The sequence below is a fragment of the Eptesicus fuscus genome, chromosome 7 (genome assembly GCF_027574615.1).
Source record: "Eptesicus fuscus isolate TK198812 chromosome 7, DD_ASM_mEF_20220401, whole genome shotgun sequence".
Lineage (NCBI taxonomy): Eukaryota > Metazoa > Chordata > Mammalia > Chiroptera > Vespertilionidae > Eptesicus > Eptesicus fuscus.
The window spans coordinates 61807244-61835229 of record NC_072479.1 but is presented as its reverse complement, the minus strand read 5'-3'; the positions used below and the strand labels follow the sequence as shown (position 1 = coordinate 61835229).

The 27986-nt window shown below is 39.7% G+C and overlaps 1 protein-coding gene across 1 annotated transcript; it reads right to left on the bottom strand.

Annotated features, from left to right (window-relative positions):
• SLC38A4 (solute carrier family 38 member 4) lies at positions 1–27986 on the bottom strand. Its single transcript, XM_008140588.3, has 15 exons — positions 27824–27986; positions 22572–22662; positions 21945–22060; positions 19142–19215; positions 18581–18673; positions 14721–14802; positions 14548–14630; positions 14392–14450; positions 13243–13518; positions 13032–13111; positions 11674–11774; positions 9660–9784; positions 3920–4064; positions 1698–1795; positions 1–258 (listed from the first exon to the last, which is right to left on the bottom strand). The coding sequence occupies exons 1-15, from the start codon at positions 27940–27942 to the stop codon at positions 157–159; spliced, it is 1644 nt and encodes a 547-aa protein (XP_008138810.1). The 5' UTR covers positions 27943–27986; the 3' UTR covers positions 1–156.

Below are 27986 nucleotides of genomic sequence, written 5' to 3'. Positions count from 1 at the left end.
AAGGTGCATGGTGATGTTACTGGTGAACATCTTTGGAATCTTCTTGTTATTTCCTATGAATAACATTCCAATCGTCGGGGTAAAATAGCTCACACGTCCTTTGGAGCATAATTTGCAACCACTTCCAGTAGAAAAAGAAAGTATTTTTTCTTTGGGTTAGTGATGCTTGGAATTCGGGGGGTTGTAAATCCAGTCAGTGATAATGAGCGCCATGCTTCCACTCATGAAGATGATGCCAACCACGAGGAAAATTAAAGCCTGTAAGTCAGAGAGAACTTGTTAGGAACACAGAAACCATCCTTACTTAGCAAAGCTTGTGCTAAGTCAGTAAACAGTAAATTGTTTACCTAAGCCAGCAACCTGATTTGCCTATTGAATTGTATTATTCTTATCGCTCAGCTATCCATGCCTAGCAATTCAGTCAATTTAGAACCCTAGTTCAGGAAAGAGGGTGAATACATTAGAGAGATTTTAACCCAAGTGTTCAAAATATGGTAATAGTTCATTGATTTGGTACATCAAAATGATGGAATACCCTGTAATCATTAAAAAGTCAAGCAACAGAAAACAATTTAATGACCAGGGGAGAGCTAACAATCTTTTAGGTGAAAAAAAGGCAGGTCATAAGAGAGTAGTAGGTGTGATGAAAATTTATAAAGCAAACAAATAAAAATAAAATCCCAATATATGTTGCATATTCCTTGGGAAAAAAAAACGAAGTGTGTATGTGTGTAATACAATGTTTTAGAATAGCAACACTAGAAACGGCCTTATTTAGTACCACACAGGTCAACCTCCCAATTCTATATTTTAGGAAGCAGCTGCTAATTTCTTTTTAACTCGAAAGAACCTAGAATATAATTTTACTAATTTTTACATCTGATAAACTGAAAATCGGTCACAAAAAGGACAAGTAACTTGCCAAGGTCACACTGCTAGAAAGCCCAAGAAAGACTACATAGTGTAGAAACTTGGGGGTGAGATGATTGGAGGAGCCTTTGATACCAAATTGTCCTGAAAAACCCCAAGAGGTGAATGACTCCCAGGCAAAATTCAGGGTACTTCAGTAAGAGGCATTCTTTTCAAGTCTTAATATAAGACTGTATTAAGCAGTCATGGATAATATGTAATTATTGGAAAAACAATTATTTCTAGTATATTTTTCTGTAGTTATATTACAGAAAAGAAGTACATACTCTCCAGTTTCATAAAACTATATTTTATATCTAAAGAGGTTAACTGGAAAAGGAGTGCTTCTGCTCTGGATCTCAGTCCACACCAGAGGACAAGCTCTGCGGAGGGGAAAACAAAAGCCATGTCTTTTCTTTTGGCCTTACAGACCTAACGAATATGGCCGAAAGGTTTACATTCTTTCTTAACACTGTCCTTCCTGCGTAATTTCCCAGAAAACAGTGCCACAAAAGCTTTGTGGGGAGGCTAGGATGCATGTGCGCCTGTGGGAGAGCTCCATTAGCCTCTGACAGGTAGGAAGAACTCAGGTATTTGAAGAGAAGAAATCCTGGAATCATCTGAGCCAGAACTCCAACCCCCTTTCTCTCCACCAGAGAATTCGAATTCATCTTTGATGGTTCATTCTTGTTCAGCAATTTATATTTTTTTGAACTATGTGTATTTTCAGGTTTATTCCGAGTAGTCAAAGAACAACTTAAATGGGGAAAATTGCAAGCCTTACTTACCCCAACCTTTTGGGGTGACCGAAGTGGTTCTTTCTTGACAAGTTTAAGATAAAAAGCTGCTGGGAGAATGAAGATCAGCATAGTGGCAGAAGAAGCCCCTGAGGAGAGAAACACCAGACAGGTCAACGTCTTACATAGCAGGTCTGACTCAGCAAGGCAAAGACGGGGGCACACACTTTAAAGACACCAGATCTAAAGCTGCCCTAATCTTAGCATTAAATCCACTATAAGATCCTCTGGGTGCTTATTCAAAGAAAATATGTTTATAAGGAAAATTAAACTGTACCTAACATCAATAGCTGCATACTAAGTACACATAACCTATAATCAATAATAAAACAACCGAATGTTACAAATTTACAGGAAATTAATAATACTATAAGCATCTACTAAGGAGGCTGAACTCATCACACACCCTTCCTATTTGCTTCTAACTTTTCAAGTTGCTTATACCTAAGTTTTAGAAGTTTTATACAGTATTGTATTTAAAGTTGTAGTAAACCCCCAAATCAGCAAAATAAAAATATTAAATACTAGAGGCCCGGTGCACGAAATTCGTGCACGAGGGGTGTGTGTGTGGGGGTGTCCCTCAGCCCAGCTTGCACCCTCTCCAATCTGAGACCCCTTGAGGAATGTCCAACCGCCTGTTTAGACCTGATCCGGGCCTAAACGGGCAGTTGGACATCCCTCTCATAATCCAAGACTGCTGGCTCCCAACCACTCACCTGCCTGCCTGCCTAATTGCCCCTAACTGCTTCTGCCTGCCAGCCTGATCACCCCCTAACCACTCCCTGCCAGCCTGATCAACACCTAACTGCTTCCCGGCTGGCCCAATTGCCCCTAACTGCCCTCCCCTGCTGGCCTGGTCACCCCTAACGGCCCTCCCCTGCCAGTTTGGTCACCCCTAACTGTCCTCCCCTGAAGGCCTGGTTGCCCCCAACTGCCCTCCCCTGCTGGCTCGGTAACCCCTAACTGCCCTCCCCTGCTGGCCTGGTCACCCCTAACTGCCCTCCCTTGCCAGCCTGGTTTCCCCTAACTGCCCTCCCCTGCTGGCCTGGTCTCCCCCAACTGCCCTCCCCTGCCGGCCCGGTCACCCCTAACTGCCCTCCCTGCTTGCCTGATTGCTCACAACTGCCCTCCTCTGCAGGCCTTGTTCCCCCCCCCCCCCAACTGCCCTTCCCTGCAGGCCTGGTCCCCCCCAACTGCCCTCCTCTGCAGGCCTGGGTCCCTCCCAACTGCCCTCCCTTGTTGGCTTGGTCTCCCCCAACTGCCCTCCTCTGCCGGCCTGGTCACCCCCAACTGCCCTCCTCTGCTGGCCTGGTCACCCCTAACTGCCCACAACTGCCCTCCCCTGCAGGCCATCTTGTGGTGACCATCTTGTGTCCACATGGGGGCAGCCATCTTTGACCACATGGGGGCAGCCATCTTGTGTCTTGGAGTGAGGGTCAATTTGCATATTACTCTTTTATTAGATAGGATATTAGCAGGCCACACAGTAAAGGGAAATAATATGCTTTACAAAATCAATCTCTTCCTCCTCCAAAGATATCCTTAATTCTCAGCTAATTACACTGCTGAGAGAGCATCCTGAAGGTAAAATCTGTCTTCCTTACTTTTTGATGCAGAGTTAAGACCTAAGTGCAAACCCTGGGTCCACTCAAGGTATAGGACTCGACTTCTATGGGGCTCAGTCTCCTTGTCTGTCAGAAAAGGCAGCAGGACTAGATGACCTGTAAGGTAGCTTTTGGCACTAACATTTTTGGATCATATGAGTAACTTCCAGTGTCACCTGGGATGGAGGGAAGGTGACAGCTGGAGTCCCATGGGACCATTAGGAAGCCTGGGAGCCTGAGACAGATAGGGACTCTTGGCCTCCCAGCAGAGGCTCCCTGTCTGCCATTTAAGGGGCTATCAGCTTGAGTTGACTACATGAAAAGGTGGAGGGATTAAGAAGTATAAGTCGGTAGTTACAAAATAGTCACAGGGATGTAAAGTACAGCCCTATACGGAATATAGTAAAAAATTATTGTGATAACTATGTATGATTTCAGATGGGTGCTGGAAATTTCAGGGGGAACACTTCATAAAGTATATGGTTATCTTACCACTATACGGTAGACCTGAAACTAATACAAATTAATAGTGAATGTAAACTGTAATTGAACAATAATTTCTTTTTTAAAAAGTAGATGGAAGAAAATAAAAGCCTTTCTGAAACTTACCTATGAATCCAAAGATGTATTTTATAGTTGGCACAAGGATGACCAAAATATTGTTAAGTGCAATAAGCATGGCTGCAATCAGGATATGTCTTATCCAGCTGAAGGGCCTTCTGGGAAATAACAGTGTTGTCACTGACGTACGAATCTGCAACAAGAAAGTTCAAAGGCAAGGTCACTGCTTTGTTTTTTACTTTATTATTTAAAACTAGAGGCCTGGTGCACGAATTCGTGCACAGGTGGGGTCCCTCAACCTGGCAGGCGATCAGGGGCGATCAGGGCCGATTGGGGCCGTATCACCCAGTCCTGGAGGAGGGACCGTGGGAAGTTGACTGGCTGGGGGAGGTTGGCTGTGGGAGCACGCTGACCACCAGGGGGCAGCTCCTGCATTGGGCGTGTGCCTCCTGGTGGTCAGTGCATGTCATAGCGACTGGTCGTTCGGTCGACCAGTTGTAACCGTCACTTAAGCTTTTATATATATATAGATATTCTCATTGCTCTGGAGCATTTTCTTTGTTTCTCCTTTTTCTCCCAGAAAATACCTTGATGCTGATTTTTTTTTTTTTTTTTTTTTTAGAATTTTCTTACTGTGGTAAAATACACATAACACAAAATTCACCATCTTAATAATTTTTAAGTGTACAGTTCAGTTGTAATAAGTAAATTCATATTATTATTCAACCTTGATGCTTATTTTCAATGTGTTATATTTCCTTATTGATATATTTATCATGTGCTCACTTTCATAATTTTTTATTAAAATCTCAGAAAGAGATAAAATAACAGACAAGAGATATAATTCAGAGACAGTAAAACCCTTATTGATTTCTAATTATGTCTCATCAGACTGGATCAAGCAGTAAGGGTGAGCGCTGAATTGATTTGCATGGGATTGCAAATTGAATCTTTACAAACCTGGGTTTTTCTTAACTTCGCATTGTACTTAACATGTTTTTTTCCACCCGATTTTTAAAAATTATTCGATTTTTTAAAATTTACTCCTTTCTCTTTCTACCCATTTAGTACCCCCCCCCCCCCAACAATTATAGAACATAAATGCACAAAAGACAAAGAACAGGACCTAATAATGTTAACATTCCTCAGAGTTTCTAGCTTAGAGTCTTGCATACAGCAGGCACTCAGTAAATGCTGAATTAAATGGAACAGAACAAATCTTTCCCCTCCCTTCAGGGCCCTTGACAGACTTCAGCCCTGTTTTAGTGACCGGAATAAGTAGGTGAAGGGTCAGGAGAGGCTCCTTTGGCAGCAGCTGCTCAAGTTACTCTGATGTAACTGGATGAAAGGGCCCTTTGGAGTAGAGGGAGCGCCAGTTCTGTTTGAACAGCTTAACAAAGTTGGAAATACTTTTATCTTTGGAATCTTAGAAGACACTTTTGACTTTGTGGAATTAGTCGATTGGCTTTTCAATAAGTGAGCACTTCATTTAAGCTGGGACGTCACATTTTTAGAAATGCTGGGATTGATTTGCACTTTAAAATTTTACTTCTGAAGTCTCTTAATGGCATGGAGATGGGAATTTACTTAAAAGAGAAAATGTAAAATAAAGTATTTTGAAACACATGTATGAACGACAAAAACTTCGAACTGAATTGCTTGCAGTTTCTAATGTGACATTCCTTTCATACCACTCCACCAAAATGAAAGCCATCTGTTCAGGTTTAAAAAGCAATTTCATTTCCAGAATGGCAAACCAGAGAGTCTCTGGAAATGGTTTAAGAGCGACTTTGCAACGGGTTTTAAAAATTGGATTAGCAAAAATTATGGAAGTCATTGTGAAAAGGACTGAGGAAAGCAAATGCCTTGATTTTGTTTTCCCAGCAGCTTATAAATTCTACATTATGTCCTATTTAATACTGTCCAATCTGGTCTAATTAGTGGGCTTGAAATGAGCTTTCTATGGTACAGACATAGTGCTGAAGGGTTTATTTGTCTACAAGTGCTAAATTTATAGAATAAACAAGTAGAATATAGGTTATTTCCAGGCACAGGTCACATCTATGTGCTTTTTAGTCCTTTGTTAAAATAATGCATTTAACTGAATAAGTTGAGTTAGAGGCAATCCTATATGTACAGTATAAATGGTTTCTTAAGGTCATATGGCTCCCAGAAGGATGAAGGTTTAGGATAATGAACACTGGCTGGAGTGAATGGTGAAAGCTTGCTCCTCATGGTGAATAAGGAATAACAAAATCCAAATGGAACTGAAGATGTATAGTGTTGCCAATGTATTCTTGAAGAGGGCAATAGGGCAGCAGGGAGTCAGCAGGCTGCTGGTGATGGCAGGGGGCGGTGGAAAAGAATAGAAGGAAACCTGCTGGCCATTCCATGTTAAAATGCAGCCTTGAGATGTGAGCCTGGGATCAAAAGATCCTCAGCAATTCTGTTTACCTATGTCAGGATAGAGATCACTCTGGCTTATTACCCACAAAGCACTGCCTGCTGTTTCACTTATCTAAGTGCCCTTTTCTCTACAGACACAAACTGATAAGAACCTGGAAATGTGGGTCAGATGCTATGGGTGGGGGAAGTCCCCAGCAACCACCATAGCTTCTAACTCTGAATGATTCCAAAAAGCTCCAGAGCTCTAGAGAAAACTTGTTATTTCCAGAGAGAGTGTTCTGAAAGGGAGCCTTACTTAGGAGGCGCTATGTTCTAATGTAGGACCCAACGTGAAAGTCAGAAATGTGGAGGGAGAGGAGAAAGTGGGAACCTTAGATCTAAATTCTAAAAAATAAAATAAAAATGAATTCTATTACTTAGGAGTAAATCACAGTTTCACTTTGTAGGATTGCTTAGGACAATACCTATGGATCACGATTTTATTCCAGTTTTCATAGCAACATCTGCCATTTTTCTATGCCTACATCTACGTACAATTAAAAACAAATCTGAAGGCAACAGACATAAAAGAATGACTTTACTATGATAAGATGAAATAGAAATAGCTAGAGAATCTGAGACTTGATCTCTTTTTTGTAAGGTGTGGCAGGTGGAATTTGAGTCTCTGTGTTCTTGATAAACCTGTTAGAATCATTTGTTTTTATGTTTTTCATGGTGTTGTGTGAATTGTACTAGGTAAAGGGAAGTGTAAGCTAATATGCATTATTAGTCCTTGGGGAGGACTAACAGACACCCTGGCCCATATCATCTCCCTTCTACTACTAAGAAAGAGGAATGTTGGGCTGCCAGTGAAAAAGCTCGCATTTTAATTTACTTCATTTATTCATCTGCTCAACAAACATTGCAAGCTCTCACTATGTGCATTTGACTAAGAAGGAAAAAAACTAATCTAACTGGAGAAAAGAAAGATAATAAATGGATTAATCAAAGGAAAAACCATCCAACCATCATACAGCAACAAAACCATTCTCATACCTTCCTGGGTTTGTAAGAAAGAGAGCCCAGTTACATGTTGAAAGAAAAAGAATAAAAAAACCCCAAACCAAAAACCCAACCCTAAAATTGACATATTTTAATCCAGATTAGGTTTTATTTGCTTGTTTGTTTTATTATTTATATGGGGATATTGAGGCAAACTAAATAAACTGCTTATTGGTCAAGAGTTTGTTAACACATAGAAACCTGTGAAGAGAACCATGCTGAGACTGAGCATTTGACACATTGAAAATCCTGGCTCTAAATTGTAAGAAACAAATAAAAACAACACTAACAACGTCCTCTGTCACCTTGGGGGGAAGTGAATGTCGCCTTGTGGCACTTGGCTGGGACAAGGAGGCTGGACCCATCCATCACATCCACAGAGCTGGGTTTATTCCGCCCAGATCCTCACCCAAACTGGAATTGCTGACAGATGTCAGCAAGGGGACTGGCCTAACACTCTTGCTACAAAAGGGTGTTTGTACATCTCAGGAAAAGGCAGATTCATTTGAAGACGGTTTTCCTTGGAAAACATTGCTGATACTGTCCTACACCAGTCATTCCCTAACCTCCAGGGATTTACAACCAGGAGAAAGGTGGACAAGTATACAGATCATCTCAGTGTAACAGTGTAAGGGCAAAACAGAATTACATGCACCGTGTTTCATAAATGCAAAGGTTGAGTGAAAATAAATAATGAAGGATAGCAGTTATTTTTCTGAAATTTGTTTCTAATAGTCAACTTTGGTTCTAACAGACATCGAATGGGGGTATTTCCAACCTACTGCCCCTCCTGATGGTAGTGGTGCCTTATCGATCACATAGAGGGAGAATTTCCATGGGGGTGTTGGGATTATTAATGTCAAGGTGAAATGGTCACCAATATATGAAAAGCTGACTTTTACTTTCCACTGCCATGATCCAGCCATCACTGTCATGCTACGAGTGCTACATTAGTTTAACTGGTTCTGATTAGCTGTGTGACCACAGCCACGTCTGTTAATCCCCTGACACCAAGACTTAAAAGCACTGTATTCAGGGTTTGTGAATAAAGCAATACAGAAGCACATACCAGATTTCTTTTACAAAATTCTTTGATTCAACAGTGATGCGCCTACTGTGTGCCAAAATGTAGTTAGTGATCTTTACATACAAAAAGAAGGGCTCCCAATATTCTTTCCCAGTGATGTGATTTGCTTAGAAATTCTATCCTATATTATACTTTCTGTTTACAGCTGTCTTCTGCCTTGTCTCCATGATGGAGCTGATTTTAGGCTAAAGCTCTGTGCCTGTCATTTGAAATACGTTCAGATATATGAGAGGCAAGACATTATTTAACAGTAAATATTAGCCAACATAGTAATGAGGATCTGATTTCATGCACTCATGAAAAAGGAATGTGCCAAAAAAATATTTCCGCACACACACGGCATTTAAAGTGACCACAGAGTCATTATATGAGCAGTCCTCCTCTGCTGGGCCTTGTATGGAACGTTCTGTACAGGACAGTGCCGATTACTGTGTCGCTTATTTCCCCTCCTAAAATGAATGAGTAAATTCAGTGTTTATGAAAGGAGAAGAGTTGGCAGGAGAGCACAGACCTATGTTTATCCATAGGTGGTGGGTTTAACTCAGGCAGCTCAAATCTCTACCATCAGCCCCGCTCTGTGATCCCAGAAAAACAGACGCCAACGCACATGCCAGGAAGGGGCACGCCAATGAGGACGTGTGTCGGCTTGGGGGGCAGTAGAAGAGCTATATGATGGATAATGTAACTTTTCCAAAAAATTTGGTTTTAGGATGCCATTTACTTCACACGAACCCCTTTTAATTAGTCTTCAAGGAATTAGGTTAAATAATGCGACTTTTGGATGTTACTGTGTCACAATAAACTGGGCGGGGGGATGAAATACCTTCAAAACTGTGGTGAAATGTAATATGAGTTGAAAGTTATTGTGGTTTTGGCTTTCAAGTGTCAGAAGTTATATGAACTCCTACTCATTTCTACTAACCCACATGATAGAAGTTCAAAATCTGTGTGTGTGTGTGTGTGTTTTTTTAATTTGAATTTAAAAATAAATGTCAGCCTCAATAAGGCTGGAAAATAACTAAAAATAAATTTCATGATTTCTGCCCCCCCTACACTTTAAAAATACCTAACATCTAAAAATACTTGCTCTATAGTCAATTTTAAGTGGCTCCAAAATGCTGCATAAAAATAATAATATTCCTCGGGGATTGCAATTGCAAACTCACATTATAATTAAGCCCATATCAAGTCAGAACATATGTACTAATCTACGGAGTCAAGCAGGATCCTTTCATCAAAGCTCCATGTACTTACCGGGAATAGGACGATGGGCACAGTTAGTGTTACTGCCACGAGGACCGCCAGGCGTACCATGAGGAGAGGGGTGTCAAAGGTGTACACTTTGATGTAAGCATGAAGTAATTCATCTTCAACTTCTCCTACAAAGAGGCAAAATAGAAAGAATCTATTTGGTTACCTCTGGCAACATTCTACAGAGGGAACATAGTACAGTAGGAACAGCTCATGTCAGCGAATCCAGACACTTCTGTTTTTACCGTGTCTCTGAGCTTATTAGCTGTGTGACCACTGAACAAAGGGGCCCTGAAGCTTATATAATGAAATTGCTGAGGGGCTTCTCTAGCTCATTTGCATGGTGATAAATTTATTTTTGCTCTACTGAAGCATCACAAAACAGATGATAGACTGAGGCGCTCTGGTTCAAGTTCATGAAAGGCCCAAGCACCACCAGTGTCCCTCACATCCTATCACCACCACCCGCTCTGGCCCCACCTGCCCAGTCAGCCTGAGGCAGCTTATCCTAACCCAGTATGGAAACCCTAGTACAAATGATCCATAACAGGGGTCCTCAAACTTTTTAAACAGGGGGCCAGTTCACTGTCCCTCAGACAGTTGGAGGGCCAGACTATAGTTTAAAAAAAACTATGAACAAATTCCTATGCACACTGCACATATCTTACTTTGAAGTAAAAAAACAAAACGGCAAGAACACCCGCATGTGGCCCGCGGGCCGTAGTTTGAGGACGCCTGATCTATAACATTTTTCAAGCTCAATAATTATGACTCCATGACAACACTGATACACATACATTTGGATTTTTCAAGTTTTTGCTTGTCTTGTGAAATTCTACCCCTTAGAGTCAATATAAGTAACATGCAAGGATGAGTGAGCATGAGTTTTACAGGGTCTCTCAATGAATATTGCGCTAAGAGTAAGATGGTGCCCTCCTGGAAAACACAGTCACTGAGAATTTCGAGCACAAATGACAAGGAGACGCTGATAGAATCAGATCCAGTCTGTTTTCCCCATTACTCTCCTCAAAATCAGACAAAGAGGATAAAAAAAATGTATTCAATGGTATTGACCGGACTTGAATTAACTCACAACCAGCAAGGACTTAATGCCCGCTCTAAAGCAAGTCCTTGGTTCATAGCCAAATATTGGTCAAATAGAATAAAACTCAATCAAATTGTGCTTTCCCTCCCCACATCTTTCCCCCCCAACTTGTCTTGCAAACAATTTAATTTACGAAGTCACTCAGAAAAATGCAAAAAGTTAAGTTTATACAAAAAGTATATTTATGATTGGTCTGAACAAATACTAGCAGGCCAGTGTTTGACTCCCTGAAATTTGTCTGTAGGGCTTCGTGGAAGGGAATGACAATCCTATTCCTTTTGTGTCCTGTTAAGATGCCAAAGAGGAAGTGTTTTAGGCATAATCTAATAGGGCCATGTCACATTTTGTTTTGATAGTACATTCCCAGATTGAAGGGAATTCTGGCATGCACTTTTCTTTCTTTAGGAAACCTTCATTATAACAGAATAGAATAGGATGAGCAGAAAATGTTGCCTAATGCTCCAAGCCCTCAGATTCAACGTAACTGGTAAATGAAAAATGGGCTCTAACTCTAGAATGTTGTACTTTTTCTGCCATTTGTTTGGTAGGTAGTTATTCTACCAGTAGAGTTTTACAACATGCAATTGGATTCACTCTCATTGCTTCTAGCCTGAGATGGACTAGGGAGTCAAGCCAAAGAAATACCACCTATCCCAGAAGGAAAATACTTAAATTTGAGGAATTAAAAAAATATATGAATTTAAAAATTGTTGTATCTTGTTAGCCAAGCTGGTTCAGGTCCTATTTTCTTGGGTCAAGTGACATGATTAAGAGAGCATGTTAACCCTTAAATACTTGTATCTACAGTTCATGTTGCTTAAGAGGGTAATTAAAAGAATGATACCTACTGGGGTTAATGACCAGTTCAGACAGGATTTGCACAAAGAGAATGACTTTGTCAGAGTGACCTACCATAAAATGTTAGGTAACCAAAGAGGGCAGCAAGCAGATACATGATGAGCATCCCTGTGATGGAAATATTTGACACTGACTGCATCTTCCTCCGGGACCGACTGGAAATAAAACGAACACTGAGTTTTTTTTCTTTAAATTTATGAACAGGTCACTGTTTAAAACTAAAATAAGAAAATAATGAAAGGATGTATGTCATTATAAAACCTCATTTCTGATGCAGAAGCATAGCTTATTTAAATTTGTCTTATAAAGGATTTGTTTCCATTTTTCTAAAACATTACTCCTTCGGTCTTAGAAACAACCACCTTCCTAAAAGAGGACAAGTTTATTTCCTGTTGACAAGTAAGCTTGTCTACTGAGAATTTAACAATGTAATTAACATGAAAGCCTTAATATTTCATAGTGAGGTGGGTTTAATGAGGACAAGTACTTACGTGAATCAGCAAAGCCCTACCTCTAGGAGTTCTGATATTATTACCAGGATAGTTGATATTATTACCTAGACAGCTTCTAGAAACCATTCAGGAAGGCACCCAGTGGCTTGACATCAATTGTCAGGCCTCTAGAATAACTGCTACATGTGATTTTCCAAGTCAGTCAAAGACATCAAAATAATTTAAAATTTCAAAAAATTTTTATGAAGTAAATCAGAATTTATGGGGAAAGTTATTGCTATTTAGTAAAAACGAAGACTAAGATTATTGATGTCTGTGTTAAAGAAGCTGAAAATTATTATATGACATTGTCCCTTAAGGGCACAGAGGGAAGCTGCTATAGTGGGCTCAGATCCAACTCATCCTCAAGTGGATGCAACAACCTCAAAGGGCAAAGAGTATTAATGACATAGACTATCAGCTGGAAGAAACAAGATTGTCTCACCAGTGTCTCCATTGTACAGTTAAGACAATGGAGGCCAGATATTGGCACATCTCTGTGGTCAATGTCTTCTAGACAAGGGTTAGGGACTGACCACAGGTGACATCAGGGGCCTAGTAAGGTCACCCTAACCATAATTTTTTATCTTTATGAGTGTGGTAGTTTCCAGTTCAAGTGACATCACTTCTTTCCACCAAAATTAAAATTTGAATTCTCCATGCCAGCCAAAATCCTTACAGCCACTGGCTTCTCCCCTTCCCAGGATCCTCTCCTGGACCATTAGGAGGGTGGAGGAATAGAACAGTAGGACGTAGAGAAGGTAGTGCGGTGAGGAGTCTGACTCACACCTTTCTGAAGAATAGTTATAGCACAGACTCTCTGAAGAGAAAGCTATAAACCATGCTACTGAATAAAGCACCTTTGAATATATGAGCCCATTTTCAAAGCAAATTAGAATGCTGAAATGATGGCTGCCTTACTCTTTAAGTTCACTGTAGATGGGAAGGACCTCAGGGTGGCACACAAAAGCAAATGCTAGGATAGGAATTGCATAGGCCGTCTGAAAAACAAAGACAACACCGCAGGTTTAGCATTCCAACACGATGGCAACCCCAGGCCACCTCAGCTTATGAAATAAACGCTCAGAGGCCACACTGCTAGGCTCACTAGAGACTCAGGCCTCGCACTTACCCGGGAGTTGAATACAAAGTATTTGGGTTGACACTTGTCATCACTGTGAGCTTCATACTCTACTCCGCTGCCATGAAGAGAGTCCTTGGCCTGGTTGTCATCGAGCTCTGCAGGGTTCTGGTGGGTGTAATCCATCATGAAGTTCACACCACTGCTCTCAGAGTTGTTAGGTAACATTACCATGTGCATTGGAAATGTATTGTTGCATGTCACATTTCCAACATTGTGATCCAGATCGGGCAGAGGGCAGGGTATTTGGAATTTCTTATAAATCACCTAGACCCAATCATAGAAAACAACAGCATTAGCCTTTTGAACACAATGAAATGAAAATCTGTTTGTGTGCCTTGTGGGATGGAGGTGAGGGGTCTCTGCTGAGGATTTTTTTTAGACTAATGGAGACTCCCTCTAGCCTCTGTCCTAAGGAAAGAGCTGGAACTATGGTTGGAAACCCTACCCCTTAGAGTTAACAAGACAGTATTCTGCATGAATCCTTCCTAAGCTTCATTCATACTCTCCATGAGAAAGATGATCATTTCCTTGCTCTGCTTCATGTCTTTTATTTTTTTCAAACTAATAATAATATGGGTTATTAAAAACTCCCTTCTCCTCCTTTACCTCTTTGGAGAAATGCTGTATAAAATCTGGCACCCATGATATTACAAGAAATTCCTTTTTGGTGGGGATTGGGGAGAGGTGAGGAGAGGAACTTCTTCTTTAATCCCACTATGGTTGCCCTCTCTTCATAGGTAGGATGATTAAGAGAAAATGGCTAATTCATGCGGATATGGCTAATTCTGTAGCCTACTCATTTCTCTTCTGGGACTCTTCTTCTTCTTCTGCCACCTTCTAAATACTAGGTTATTGTCATGTTCCCACTTGAAGTATTCTTTTGGTCCAAATATACATTGTGTGCCTAAAACATACTATTAGCAATAGTCTTGACATTCTAACTCAACTATTTTTAAACTCATGACTGTTCTTTTCTCATTCCAAATTAGAATACAAAAAAAAATATATTGTTTGTGTTGCAAAAACTATTTCATGCTAGTGAGGTGCTTGAACAACAACAAAAAAGAACACTAATTCGGGCACTAGATGCATCTCATGCTCCCCAAGCTGTAAGAATCATGTCAATAAATCACTTACCACACTGACAAAAAACACCATGCAGGTAAGAGAAAATCCACTGGTATAACCAAGGTAACCTAGGAGTTAGCAGAGAAATTATGGAAGGTGAATATGGCATCTACAATCAGCTTACTATAACTATAAAACAAAAATTAAAATAAAAAACAACTTTACCTAAATTTTTAAGTAGAGAAAGTGGGAGAATGATTCCAACAGACACAAATATGACGAGGTAGTTGCCATCGAGGTACCATTCTCTAGAAGAGAAAGACAGACCAGAATATTGGGATTGGAAAAGACCAACTAGAATGAGTCACTTGACATAACAGAGAGAACATCAGACCTACCCAGTATTTTCTTCAAGTCCCATGAATGCTTTGATTACTTCAGGTAGTTCGTATTTAATGATAAAGAGGTAGCTTGACATTGCTAAAATGAAAAGCATGACAGCTTAGTAGAGTGCACAGCATTAAAGTCATGGGCAAGTTGTGAGAAGTCCTTGCATTTGGGATACACATTCTTCCCAGCAAGGTGCACATTCAGTCCCCCAAATGGCAAGGAAAGTTACCCACTGTGTATTCTGTGCTGCTTCCAAGTTCCTTCCAAAAATAGCCATTTGGCCCTCTGGCTCTGGCGTCTGGAACTTCGCTAACAGTATCAATACGATTCTGTGTTCATCCTGCTCTGAGGTTTTCAGTGAAGCTTCACTTTGAATGTTTTCTCCTCATTAGTTACAAGTCATCATGGACTGTGCTGGGTGATCCCGTCTTAGTGTCTATAACTCGAGGAGGGGCCTGGCAATAAAAGGCCTGGGTGCATCAGATAGACTACGTGTCACTCTAGCTCTCCCCAGGTGGATGCCAGTCTAGTCCTCTGTATCTCCCTGAGGGGCACACCAAATCTCAGACCACTGTCTCAACTGCCGTCATACTTGATTGATAAAAGAATACAGGAGTGGATGGCTCCTCCCCCTGTGGTCAATGAAGTTCTTCCTCCTCTACATTCTGGCCTTCCTTTGGCCAAATAAGAAATTATACAAAGTGGCAACATTTCTTGAGTATTTAGAGAAGTGACAAATGTGTGATCATGCACTCTTCTAAAAACCTGATAAAATCTAAAAACCCAATCCCTGGAAAAAAGTACAGTATATGTGTATATATGCATAATATATAATTTTGCCTACAACTGTAGGGATTTATGCAACATCCCTTTCTCAATTCCATCCACTCAGTGATTTGTTATTTGACACACTGTCAAAAGTTTCAATTAAAAATAAACGGACGGGTTTTATATTGGCAGCTTCAGCTGAATGCTACATCCTTCTGGCGAATTTTTGCTAACACGTTTTAAAGCAGTTACTAAGTTGTAAATTAAACTATTAACATTAAACGAATGAATATTAAAGATATCTCCTTAACCTCAAATGGAAGTAATAATAGTGATAATAATCCCCCACACTTTTAGTTCTGCACATCACTCATTTAAACAGCAAGGAGGTACATTATTATCTTCATTCCGCAGCTGAGGGCAGAGGGCTCACATGGCATGTCCAAGACCATGTAGCTTGAAACTGACAGGCCTCATCCAAAATGCAAGTTCCCTGCTTTCAGGCCAGTGCTTCTCCCCTATTGTGGAGTGAAGTGATTCTTACAATACCTGCTGTATCTTCTGCAAACACTATTTGGTTAATCTTTACAAAGCTTGGCTAAAGCGAAATCTTACAGAGAGTAAACAGAGGAGACATTTCTGATTAACTGGCTTCGTGCGGTACCATTCAATTTTAGAGAGCTATTATTGCTGACTTTCAGTGACGTTACCACTGTTAATGTGTTTGGTCTTCAAAAATTCAGAATGATCCCGACCTGTCTGGGTAATGTCAACATTATTCTGCCAGCGTTGAAACATCCATGGTAAATGTTAATTTTCAGGGGACTGAGAAAATTGAACGTTCTAAATGTGGAGTTGCTAAATACAGAAATACAAGTGATTCCCCTTAGGGCAAAATAACCACTCATCAAATAGAGTAACCAAAGTGGGAGCATTTTTAGGAACTATATATAAAATTTTATCTTTCTCCCTTAAAGCCACACTTCTTGTCATGTGTGTGGCTTCATCACGAGACCACTTTATAGTTTATGCCATTATTTAGAAGCATAATAGTAGCTATACTTTGAACAATAGACGGTGCTATTGCCACTTAGTCTGTTGTAGTCAGGGCTACATATGTGTGAGGTTATTTCAGTTGTCCAAACAAATAAAATAGATAAACTGTAGCTAATCTTATGAAATGCTTGATACTTTAAATCCTAATAAGGCTGAAAGTTTGAACCAAATGTAGAGCAGTTTATTTGGTGGAGGATGGGGGGCTTACATGCTTATGACCCCAAACCAGTAAAATGAATGAAGCAATCCTGTCAATACTGCCAAATTCTGCTTAAGATTGTAGTCTTAATATATAAAAATATGAGAAGAAACAAATATAAATCAATATATTCCTGGATTTTATCTGCTTAACAACTATCCATTATCAGGAACAGATATAGTTAAATAAGGTTATTAAAAGAATTGCTGCATTCCAGAAATCCTAGAAAACTCCAGTGATTTTATTTGTCAAAAAGGGATACCTATTTGCAAGGTCTCTGTGCAAGTTTATTTACTGCAGCATCATCTGTAAGAGTAAAAAATGGGAAACAATCCAACTGTCCATCAATAAGGGATTCAGTAAGCCTATTATGCTACACTGGCACGATAAAAAATGGAAAAGCCATTAAAAAGACTAATACGTGAATACAGTGAGGGCTTATTGTTAAATTAAAAAAAAAACCTGCAAATTCAGTATTATAAGAAGATCCAATTTTAACAGAAACAATATATTTATTAAATTTGGCATAGAGAAAAACCTGAAGTTGTTATTTTTAAGGGTGACTTACATAAACATGTCTTTGTCATCTATATTTTTAAGTAATGTTTTAGTTTTTCACAGTTAGCATTTATTTGTCTTATAATTATACAAATGTCCATTTAAAAAATAATCACAAGGGCTCCAGAGACATGGACATCGGATCCGAAAACCAGGGAGGAAGGAAGCATGTGCCATATGTTGTCTTCTTTCATTCTTGCAGTGACCTTGTGAGGATGGAATATTACTCCCATTTTCATAGATGGAAAATTAGACTCAAAGGAGCAACGTGACTTTCCCAAGGTCACAGATAGTGACAGAAATGGACTCAAATTCAGATGCATCAGAATCCAAAGCCTATCATTTATGAAAGAGTTTTAAATACCCTTTAAAAATAGTAACAGACAAAGAGGGCTAAGGGAGCCCAGAGGAACTAGGGAACACTAGTTCCTAAAAGCCTAGAGAAGTGGCGGGTTGTGGGAGGAGAGAGAGAGAGAGAGAGAGAGAGAGAGAGAGAGAGAGAGAGAGAGAGAGAGAATCTGTGTAATTGTGTTTGTGTGTTAGGATAGAGAACTACAAAAACAGGAGAACTGAATAAAGTTTGTTATGGGATGACACAGGACACATAGAAGATAGATAGGTGAGATAGATGATAGATAGATAGATAGATAGATAGATAGATAGATAGATAGATAATAGATAGATTTGAGGGGGTTGGTAGGAAAGGTATCAGAAAGGTAGGGGGAAGATGATGAAGGCCCTTTTGTATCAGGCCAAAGAGTTTAAATTTTACCTTGAAAATAATGAGGAAGAATTTTATGCACAGTAGAAGCAAGAATAAATTTGATTTGAGAAAGTTAATCTGTAGGATAAATTAGAGATAGGAGCAGGGGAAACTCAAGTTCAGGTGATCACTGTAGTGGTGAGAACAGAATGAGAGGAAAGATTGAAGAGGTAGGTAAGAGATAAAATGAACAGGAGCTGGTTGGTATTTGATTGGAAGTTCAGGGTTAGGGAGAGAGTGAAAAACTTAGGCTGACACCTAGATTTCAAGGAAGGTTTTACTCTATATTTTAATTCTAGAAGTCATCGGTAGGGTTTTACATAATATTTCACTGTTACATATTGTTATTTTTAATTAAAGAGGGACAGCAAGTCTATTTTTAAAACTTATTTTTTTAATTTAGAAACTACAAAGCAGTTATTTTTCTGTATGTAAAGTGCTCGTGTATTGCCGTAAGAGTTTTCTTATATAGTAAACATTCTTTAGAAAGTTTAAGTAGCCTGTTGAAGGCTATATCTCCTTACCTCCAATGTTCTGCATTGTAATGGAAATAAAAGCTGCGAGTTTCCCAGGCCATCCAAATGCCTTTTCCCCCAATTTTTCATAAATCAAAGACCCTACAATCAAAGATAAAATAACCTTGTTAAAAACGATTGTTTTAATGGCTAAAATATTTCTGTAATATAATTCTACACTGGAGTCTCAAGTGTATGAATAAGAACCATATATAAGTGATAAACTCAAAAGATGCAATATCAAAAACCAAATGCAAAATATGTTAAAATATGCTGCACACAAGAAGCAGTGGCTTCATTCATGTGAGCTCCATGCCGCAAGTTGAAACTCTTATTATTTGGATTATTCACCAAAATATTTTTATCTATTTGGCTTCAACTTGAGCCAGTTGACTTTCATGTCTCTAAGTTGCTCAAATAACTAAAAACATCGAGAAGACCATGTCATTGGGGTCAGAAGAAAATGAAGTGTGAAATTGGCCAAAATCATCCTATAGTTATGGAGCTATAGACTGACATACCCTTTAAAGAGAATCAAAATAGGACATTTGGACTTAACGGGTAGCATACCTCCTTCCTTTGAAGTCTTTAATAAGAGGTGAACTGAATAGAGTGATAATATTGCCACGGCAAACAGCATGATTCTGTGAGGGGAATAGAGAATAGAAATAAGTTTCTATAATACATAAGACATAATAACAGATGTTACAATAAATTATCACATTGGTCTTTTCAACCATTAACTTTCCAAAAGTATGGATTTGGGGGAAGCTGAGAAATCCTTTTCAGAACTCCACACATACTCTTTAATGTTACAGAACTGGAATATGCTATTACTTTTTTTTTTTTTTTTTTTAGTGTTACCCAGTAGTAAAATCTGGTTCATAACTTAGGTGCTAAATATATAGCGAAATTAGCAAATATCATATCTGCTTACTCAGCACATGGGTCTATATACATCCTATTTGCATGATAATTGTACCAACATTTATAGGGCTATTCAATAGTCTGGCTAAACCTTAATCTAAAACCTAAAAATAGAAAAGCCGAAGCGAGCAGAGTCTGAGCTCCATTACTACTATTCCAGCACATTAGGGGTCAAGTGGTGAACGAGCGGGTCACGCAATAGGGAAACAGAAAGGTAAGTGTAGGGTGCAGGGAAATTGCTTTCTTGTATTGAAAAACATCATTTCTGGTTCAGGACCCTCCACATGTCTACAGGCATATATGATTTCTTTGTCGAGATAGTTATCAGTGTCTCTCCAAAAACAAGACTTGAAAAACAAAAATAATATAGAGGCATTTATGTAATAACTTAAAGAGCAATACTAAATGTTATCTGACATTTAAAAAAAAAATCATATTCTTTGTTTTCACACAAAGGGAGCACACTAAACATTTTCCCACCGTTGATCATGTCCTTTGGTGACTCTCACTGCAGTCAGTGTTGCAGCTGTACATTTGGACCACAAGTTACTAATTTTTTAATGACTCTGACTTTGTTGTGCCAGAACTGACTAATCAATGACTTGTTCATGTGCTCTTCTGTGTGCCTTATGAACTTACCCATTCTTAAAGGATTATATAATGCAGATGACATTATTTTCTTTCTTGGAAAAATACTGGACATTCCCAGTATGCTAAACACAGGCTTGCTTTGGCAGGAAGTACTCAGAGTAAAACCAATGAAACGCTGTGTCATTTGCTGTGAATTAAGGGAGAGAGCTGAATCCAGTCTGTGCTGCTTATACACAAAACATACCCGCAACGTAGAGCAATTTAGCTTCTCTGGCCAAATTAATCTGCCACATGTTTGTAAGCCTGAAGTGAGGCCCTTGTTTCTAAAACTGGAATATTCTCCTCCCGTGAAAATGATCTGTGGCTCTAGCATTGGGGGAAATGTTTAGTTTTTCTGTTCATCAGTGATCTATGCTAACGTCCTAATTATTGATAGTATGTGTAATTAATGAGAAGATATTATATATGCAGCTATATATGTGAATACATCTCTAGCTAGGAAGATCCAGAGAATTTTTTAAAAAATGAGTTTATTTCAAACATGGCTTATAAAAGTAAAGCTGATATAAAAACCCATTCAGCTAAAAAAAGATGATAATCAAAGCACTTCAATGAAAGCACTAACTAAATATAAATATTTGTAGTCCTGCCTGATCCTTAGCCCTCAAATAGCTGTGTGATTACCTAATCATAAGTGATGTTCAGAACATAAATAGCATATATTTGTAATATAAATATTGCATTCTTAGACAGTTATTTAATGCTGTAGCATTGCATTAGAGATTGTGATCTGCATTCACACTGATGCCTGACTAATATCAGACTTGATTCCTCTGAAGAATTCCAGTGCTGCCAACTGTGTCTTGGAAAATACCAGGCAGGACGTAATGCACACGAGCATCTGTGGCTGTCTGTCACCGACAATGCAGTATCCTTCCTCCAGGTCAGCTGTGTGACATTACTAACCTTAGGCAGCTTTTGACCATGTTTGATTAAAGTGCGTAGGTTTAGGAATAAACTTGGGCCACTCCACAAATATTCCCTGTGCCAAGCCTGTACCAGGCCTTGGGGATACAAACATGTGATGAGTAAAAAGAGACTTGGACTCTCTGGAGGTTATAGTTTAGCAAGGAAGATAGACATTAATCAAATAAATCATACAACTATACTGAAACATTAAAAATGGTGAGTAAGTGTGTAATAAAGGTGGGAAGGTGGTTTGTCCCAGTCATGGAGGTCAGGGAAGGCAGCACAGATGTGAGGCTGAGCTGAGATATCAGGAGTTAGCTACAAGAAAAGGAAAGAGGATTTCCAAGAGCATGTGCAAAGGCCCTGTGGTAAGAGGAAACATGGCGCCTTCATGGAATGGAGAGCAGGCTAATGTGCCCAGTATATCTGGTGCCCAGGGACATGAGAGATGAGGTGTGACACAGAACCAGGGTATGCAAGGCCCTGGTTTAAAGTGGGTCTTTTTCCCAAAAGTGTTATAAAGTCAGCTTTGCTTCTGAGAAAGATCTTTTGACTACTAAACACCAAATTATTTTAAGCATCCACTAAATAATGAATTAGTTTTTTTTTAATGGTCCTATAGGTTGTGGTATGGAGCTTCTCCATCGCTATGGTTGGTTGAGAGCATAAAGTTTCTGCCATTTGATTAGGGACAGTTGGTTGAACATGTACTATGATTTGACTACTCTGATTCTTCCTCAGGTTGCTGTTTTATCTAAAAGCAAGAGGAATATGCTAACTTCTCAGATTATTTCTGTTCACAAAGATCAAACTTCAGATTGTTAATTAAAAGAACACCAGGTATCTATGGGCTACAAACCAAAAGTGGACATGTCCATTCACTTACACAAACAGTATGATTCCTGTGTTGGCCATGGCATAGGACAGGCCCAAGATTCCACTGCCCATGATGGCATTACTCAGGTTAAATGAAGACATTCCAAACGAGGTGTTGCCAGGATGCTTGAAGAAAAAGGGACGCATTATAAGCAAATATCTACCAGAGAATGAGGCAGTTTTGGATTATTCTTATTTTCACATTATCTTTATTGGAGAAGATTATAGCCTGGGATTGAAGACTAAGATAATATCACATGAATAAAAGCTTTTTTATTGACTCAACTTCAATAAAAGCATGTAATTTTCAATGGAATTCAGTGCTTAGCTCTAGCAAGATCTCAGTAAAAAACAACAACACAGGTTGAGTAACGCAAAGAAGGGAAAACATGTATGATTGCAGATTACATTTGGGTTAGAATGATTTCTCCAAAAAACAAATAAATTTCATAAATGATTTATGTAGCCATATGGCGAACAGGAAAAACAAGCCTTTATTCCAGTAAGGGCCTGAATAAACAGAGAATGTGCTGATCAAGGCTTGGAAAATTTCAGTCACACTGTTTTCCCACAGAGACCTGGGTAGATCAGACACCCTCAAGTCCTGTTTATTGCCTGAAAGCAGAGATTCACTTACATGTTCATCATCATAATCTGCCAGCTTCTTTTTCCCCAAAAATCCATTTGTCAGGAATTTCTGACTTTCATCATCTTCATTAGTAAATTGACTGAACGAGAATAGAAAAAGGAAAATAAGAAAGTAAACACATCTAAGCAAATGCTCTGAATTATATCTATGTTTCAGGTGATTTAAGTAACTGAATAAGGGGAGGAAAAACAGGACGCCTAAAACTTTTTTCTCTTTTCCTCCATACAAGCGTCCCTTCCAGCCCAATGACTGAGCTCCAGTTAGTGGAGGGAAGGAGGAAGTTATGAAAGAAGAAAATATTGGCGCCTTAGTTGGAATTTATAAAGCCACATTTCTTCTCCTCATAATAACTATGCAATAAAAAGAGTAATTAGAGCTCACTTTGTTCCCACTTAGAGCTCTTCAAGAGGAAAGATAAAGACCCATAATAGAGGTTTTTCAACTACTCCCACACTATAATCAAATCATTTTATTAATTCAATAAATGCTTATTAACTGACTAGGCACTGTGGTCCTTATCTCACCTGATGCTCAAATATACCCATGAGAGGGCTTTTTGTGCCCTGAGTCTAAGGACAAGGTGACTATGGCTCATATAAGTGAAGTCACATGCTTACACCCACCAGACCCCAAGTCCAGCACTTCCACATGCCGTCCCATGCGGGGGCCTGTAGCTGATATTTTCCTCTTTTCTGTCTCCACCTGTTTATTCATATAACCCTCTCTAGAAAGTAGTTCAATGGTAGCTTGATGTTGTGTTTGGTTGTTTTTGTTGTGTGTGTTTGTATATTTTAGTCACTCTGAAAATAGGCTTGGGTGATTAGACAATGGATGAAACTAAGAAAACATTAAAGAAACCCAATGAATTATTAGAAGAGTTGAGAGGAAAGCAGGCCATTAAAATGTCACTCTTGATAGAACATGTGATCATGGTTTACTTGTGCACAGGCTGGAAGCTACATACCCCTAACTGTGCTGGTTGGTTCCTATAGTTGCTTGCCAGGGGCTTTGAGGGTATGAACCTAGTACCAGCCACATTTCCAAAGGCTTGACTAATGAGTCCAGCTGCCACCATTGCATATGGATACTGCACAATATCACACAGGCTTTCTTTTGGTCATATGAAATGCTCAATTATGCATGCTTCTTCAAAGTGCCTTATATGAGATTGATTATGATTTTTAGCACATTTCTTACATGTTAGAGTAAGATAAAACAATTGGAGAATATTTTATTAAAATAACCCTTATAAATAAAAAAAGTGGAAAATAATTATTATGGGAGATCTGTGCCAATTATCCATACTAATAATAGAGGAATATGCAAATTGTTTGAGACACTGTCATGTAACGACCAATCAGGATGGGGGCAGGGCCACGGCCAAGAGCTCTCAGCATGCCTGCACTGGGGTCTGAAGGGCGCGGAGAAGAAGGGAGAGCAGATAGGCAGTCAGGGGGTTCAGGCCAGGAGGGGAGCGCAGATAGGTAGTTAGGGGGATCAGGCCAGCAGGGGAGAGCAGTTAGGCAGTTAGGGTGATCAGGTTTGTAGGGGAGGGCAGTTAGGACCATCAGGTCAGCTGGGGAGCAGTTAGGGGCATCAGGCAGTCAGGCAGGGGAGTGGTTAGGAGCCAGTGGTTCCAGATTGCAAGAGGGATCCCAGATTGGAGAGGGTGCAGGCCAGGCTGAGGGACCCCTCCCCCCACACCATGCACAAATTTTGTGCACCAGGCCTCTAGTATTTAATAATAAGAACTAATCCTGAAATGAACCTTGTGAGGAAGAGGGATGATGAAGTTACTTTTTGAGAATAGAGAACAATTATCACAGGTGTTGACAGACCAGCATACAAAATCACAAAGTTCTATGTGCTTTCTAGAACCTAAGGTGTGGGTTTTCAAGACCCTCAAGTGTACATCCAAGTTGGAACATTTCCTGGCATTCTCCTCCTATTTCCCATAGGAAGTGTAACGCCCTCAGATGCTGCCTTCTTCCATCTCTGTACTCCACCCCTTTGTGTTTTATTTAATCTGTAGTTAATATACTTGCTATGTGGAGACTGGTATATAATATTAGTAATTGGAATATGAGACAATAAGATGAAATTGAGCCTAAAATGGGCCTAAGGATAAAAACAAAAGTGATTTAAACTCTGGAATACCCAGCATTCTACTTTTTACCTTAATCAATAAACTAGAATCCTTTAGTCCATGAGTAGTTTTTAAAATTTAGAATGTGGAAGTAATTAGATTTTTCTCTAAGGCATTTGCATGTTCTTATTTTGGCATGGGATGAATTGTGCTCAAGAAACATGCCAAGATTGTACAAAATATGAGGAATGTCCCCAGTGTCTTAAATGTTTTGATACTGAACCCTGCATGTATTGAAAACACAGTGTAATGATTCCAAATAAAAGCATTATATTGAATTTCTCAAAAATTTACATTTCAAACCAAATAAAAACAAAACCCATTTTAAGGTGATTATAAAATTGGAACCCAATGACCCATGTTTGAATCAGAAGTGAAAAGGTAAGGCACTGTGAATGGTCCAGAACATGCTGTATGAAGCTTAACAAAAGCGTTCGTTCTCTTTCCATTGTGGCTTTTAGAGGAGCAAATGGAATGGCTCCACAGGACTGTTCTTGGGACGGTATCTCCTTCAGTGTGACCATCTCTTCAGAGCTCCTCTCTGTGTGCATCCTTCTCAGAAACAAAAGAACCCTCTGACTTGGGTCAATTTACCAAGGGTGATGCAGTAGAGGAGAAAGAACAAGTTTGCTGAGTATTATGTATATTCTAGGCATTCGTTTTATGCTCAGAAAAGTGGGTGCTCGTTTGCCATTCTGCATTTTCTACTAACACCCAAAGAAGATAAATACCTTCTCCAGTGTTAGGCAATTACTATGCAGACTCCAAAGCCCTATGTTTTACCACATTGTTTTTTCTGCTGTAGAAAATATCATCATTTACATCTCCAAGGTCTTTCTTTTTTATTTATTATTAATAATCCTCACCCAAGGATATTTTTCCATTGATTTTTAGAGAGAGAAGAAAGGAGGGAGGGTAAGAGGGAGGGAGGAAAGAATGGGGGGGGGAGAAGGAGAGAGAGAGAGAGAGAGAGAGAGAGAGGAGAGAGAGAGAAGAGAGTGTGAGAGAGAAATATCAATATGAGAGAGACACACTAATTGATTGCCTTCTGCACTTGCTCCGACTAGGGCTGGGGATAGAAACTGCAACTAGGTATGAGCCCTTGACCAGGAATCGAACCCAAGATCCTTTGATGTACAAGCCAACACTCTAACCACTGATCCCACTGGCCAGGGTTCCAGGGCCTTTCTAGTCCACCAACTAAACTTCACTGCATTGACTCCTTAGAGGAAGAACAGTGATTCCTCCTGATGGCCTTTCCTGGGTGTTGTGAATAAAATGAGACATCCTTGTTTGAAGATAATATTCTTTTTGTTTGTTTGTTTGTTTAAAGTATTACATATGTCTCCTTTTTCCCTGATTGACACCCCGGCCACTCCCACCTCCAGGACAAGCCCCCATGAAGATAATATTCTTTACTTCAAAAATTCCCTTCTGAGTACCTTAAGTCATGCATAATGTGTATTATATAACATTGTTTGAGAAATTAATTTATTTATCAAGTAACTATTGCGCACCCGCTATGTACCAGGCAGTGGGACATATGCCGGACCACAGAGGCCATCAGCCTGCTGTAGTGGCATGATGAGTATCTGGATAGGGAGAGGGTGTACAAAGGAGGGGGTGCCACTACTTCCTGGGGAAGGCTTCATAGACCTGCCCTTGAGCTGAATCTTGAAGGTGAGTGGAGTCACTGGGGAGAAAGGGAAAGGTGGGTAGGTGATACTAAAAGAGGGCATTCCAGGGAGACCGAGAAGAACGCGCGAAGGCACAGAGATCTGAGAGCGGCACATCAAGGCGAGATAGGAGGGTAACACAGGGAGCAGGCAAGAGATAGGACAGGAGAGTGCAGTAAGGGGCGGATCATGAAGGGGCTTACATGCCAAACAATGTGTAGTCTCATCTTTATCTCATAGTTAATGAGGAGCCATGGAAAGATTTTACCCAGGAACGGAACATGAGTCAATTTGCATTTGTAAAACATTACTTTTGCCCTAGCTTGTTTGGTTCAGTGGATAGAGCATTGGTCTGCGGACTGAAGGGTTCCAGGTTCAATTCCTGTCAAGGGCACATGCCCAGGTTGTGGGCTTGATCCCCAGTGTGGGGCATACAGGAGGCAGCCGATCAATGATTCTCTCTCATTGATGTTTCTATCTCTCTCTCCCTATCCCTTCCTCTCTGAAATCAATAAAAATATATATATTTTTTAAAAAGTTTACTTTTGCAAGGGGGTGGAGGGCTAGTTGGAGGAGAACAAAATGTATAACAGGGAGCCAAATCAGGTGATAGACAGGTGAGAGAGGATGAGGGCCTATAGTAGGTAGCAATAGAATGCATACAGAGAAGAGAGTGAATTTGAAACATTAATGAGGTGGACCCAACTGGATGTATTATTTGGGATTGGAGATGTGTGGTTTAACAACTGAGGTCTTTTGGTTGAGTTGTTGAATGACAGTGGGTACTTTCACCAACATGGGAATTACTGGAAGAGGAGCAGGGTTTGAAAGGAATCACAGGAGTTCCATGTTAGACATTACAACTTTGACTTCATAAATTAAGGCAGTTCAGATACATGAGTCATCCAGTCGAGATGTGTAACAAATAGGGGATATAATGATTTGGACTTCAGTTAAGAAGTCTAACAGGCTAAAGATACGGCATATATTTAGTGGGTAAAAACCATAATAGTAATGAATGAGCTTCCTGATAGGGCACTTTTAGTGAGAAAAGAATCCCTACAGCACTCTGGAGATGGAGCAAATGTTAAAGGGTAGTCAAAGGAAGAAGACTCTAAGATAGAATGGTCCAATAGGTAAGAGAAGTGATAGGCTAATATCATTTAAGTTATTCTATATTATTAATGAGGATAGGAACAACGTAACTTCAATTCTAAATTAGCCACACAAAGGATTGGCATATAAAAATGGTGTAATAATCAGTACTTCAGGATCAGGGAGTTGATGTGTTAACATCAATATCATTGTTCTCTCTCAAATAGGTAATGCATTCAATTCTTCCTGACAAACACCTTGTTTTCCCTGTCCACAAACCTGACTAATTTTCCCATGGAACCTGATCATTTTTAACCTCATACCTGCTCATTGCGGCCTTTTCTAAGTTTCCCATCTCGGAGTAGCTATCTTGAGCACTTTCTCCACTGCTGCTCTCGTCATCGGGTCCCATGTTGACATTTGTCAGTTCCACAGGATCCATTTGAGCCGTCAGCGCTTCCTTGTCCACACACGAGCTCCTTCAGT

Excerpts from the sequence above, each read along its gene's own strand:
- SLC38A4 (XM_008140588.3), bottom strand. The coding sequence starts at position 27,942 with ATGGATCCTGTGGAACTGACAAATGTCAACATGGGACCCGATGACGAG. Across the intron at positions 14,803-18,580 it reads TACAATGCAGAACATTGGAG|CAATGTCAAGCTACCTCTTT; the intron begins GTAAGGAGATAT and ends TTTTCATTTTAG. Across the intron at positions 13,519-14,391 it reads TGGTGTTTTTTGTCAGTGTG|GTGATTTATAAGAAATTCCA; the intron begins GTAAGTGATTTA and ends GATTGGGTCTAG.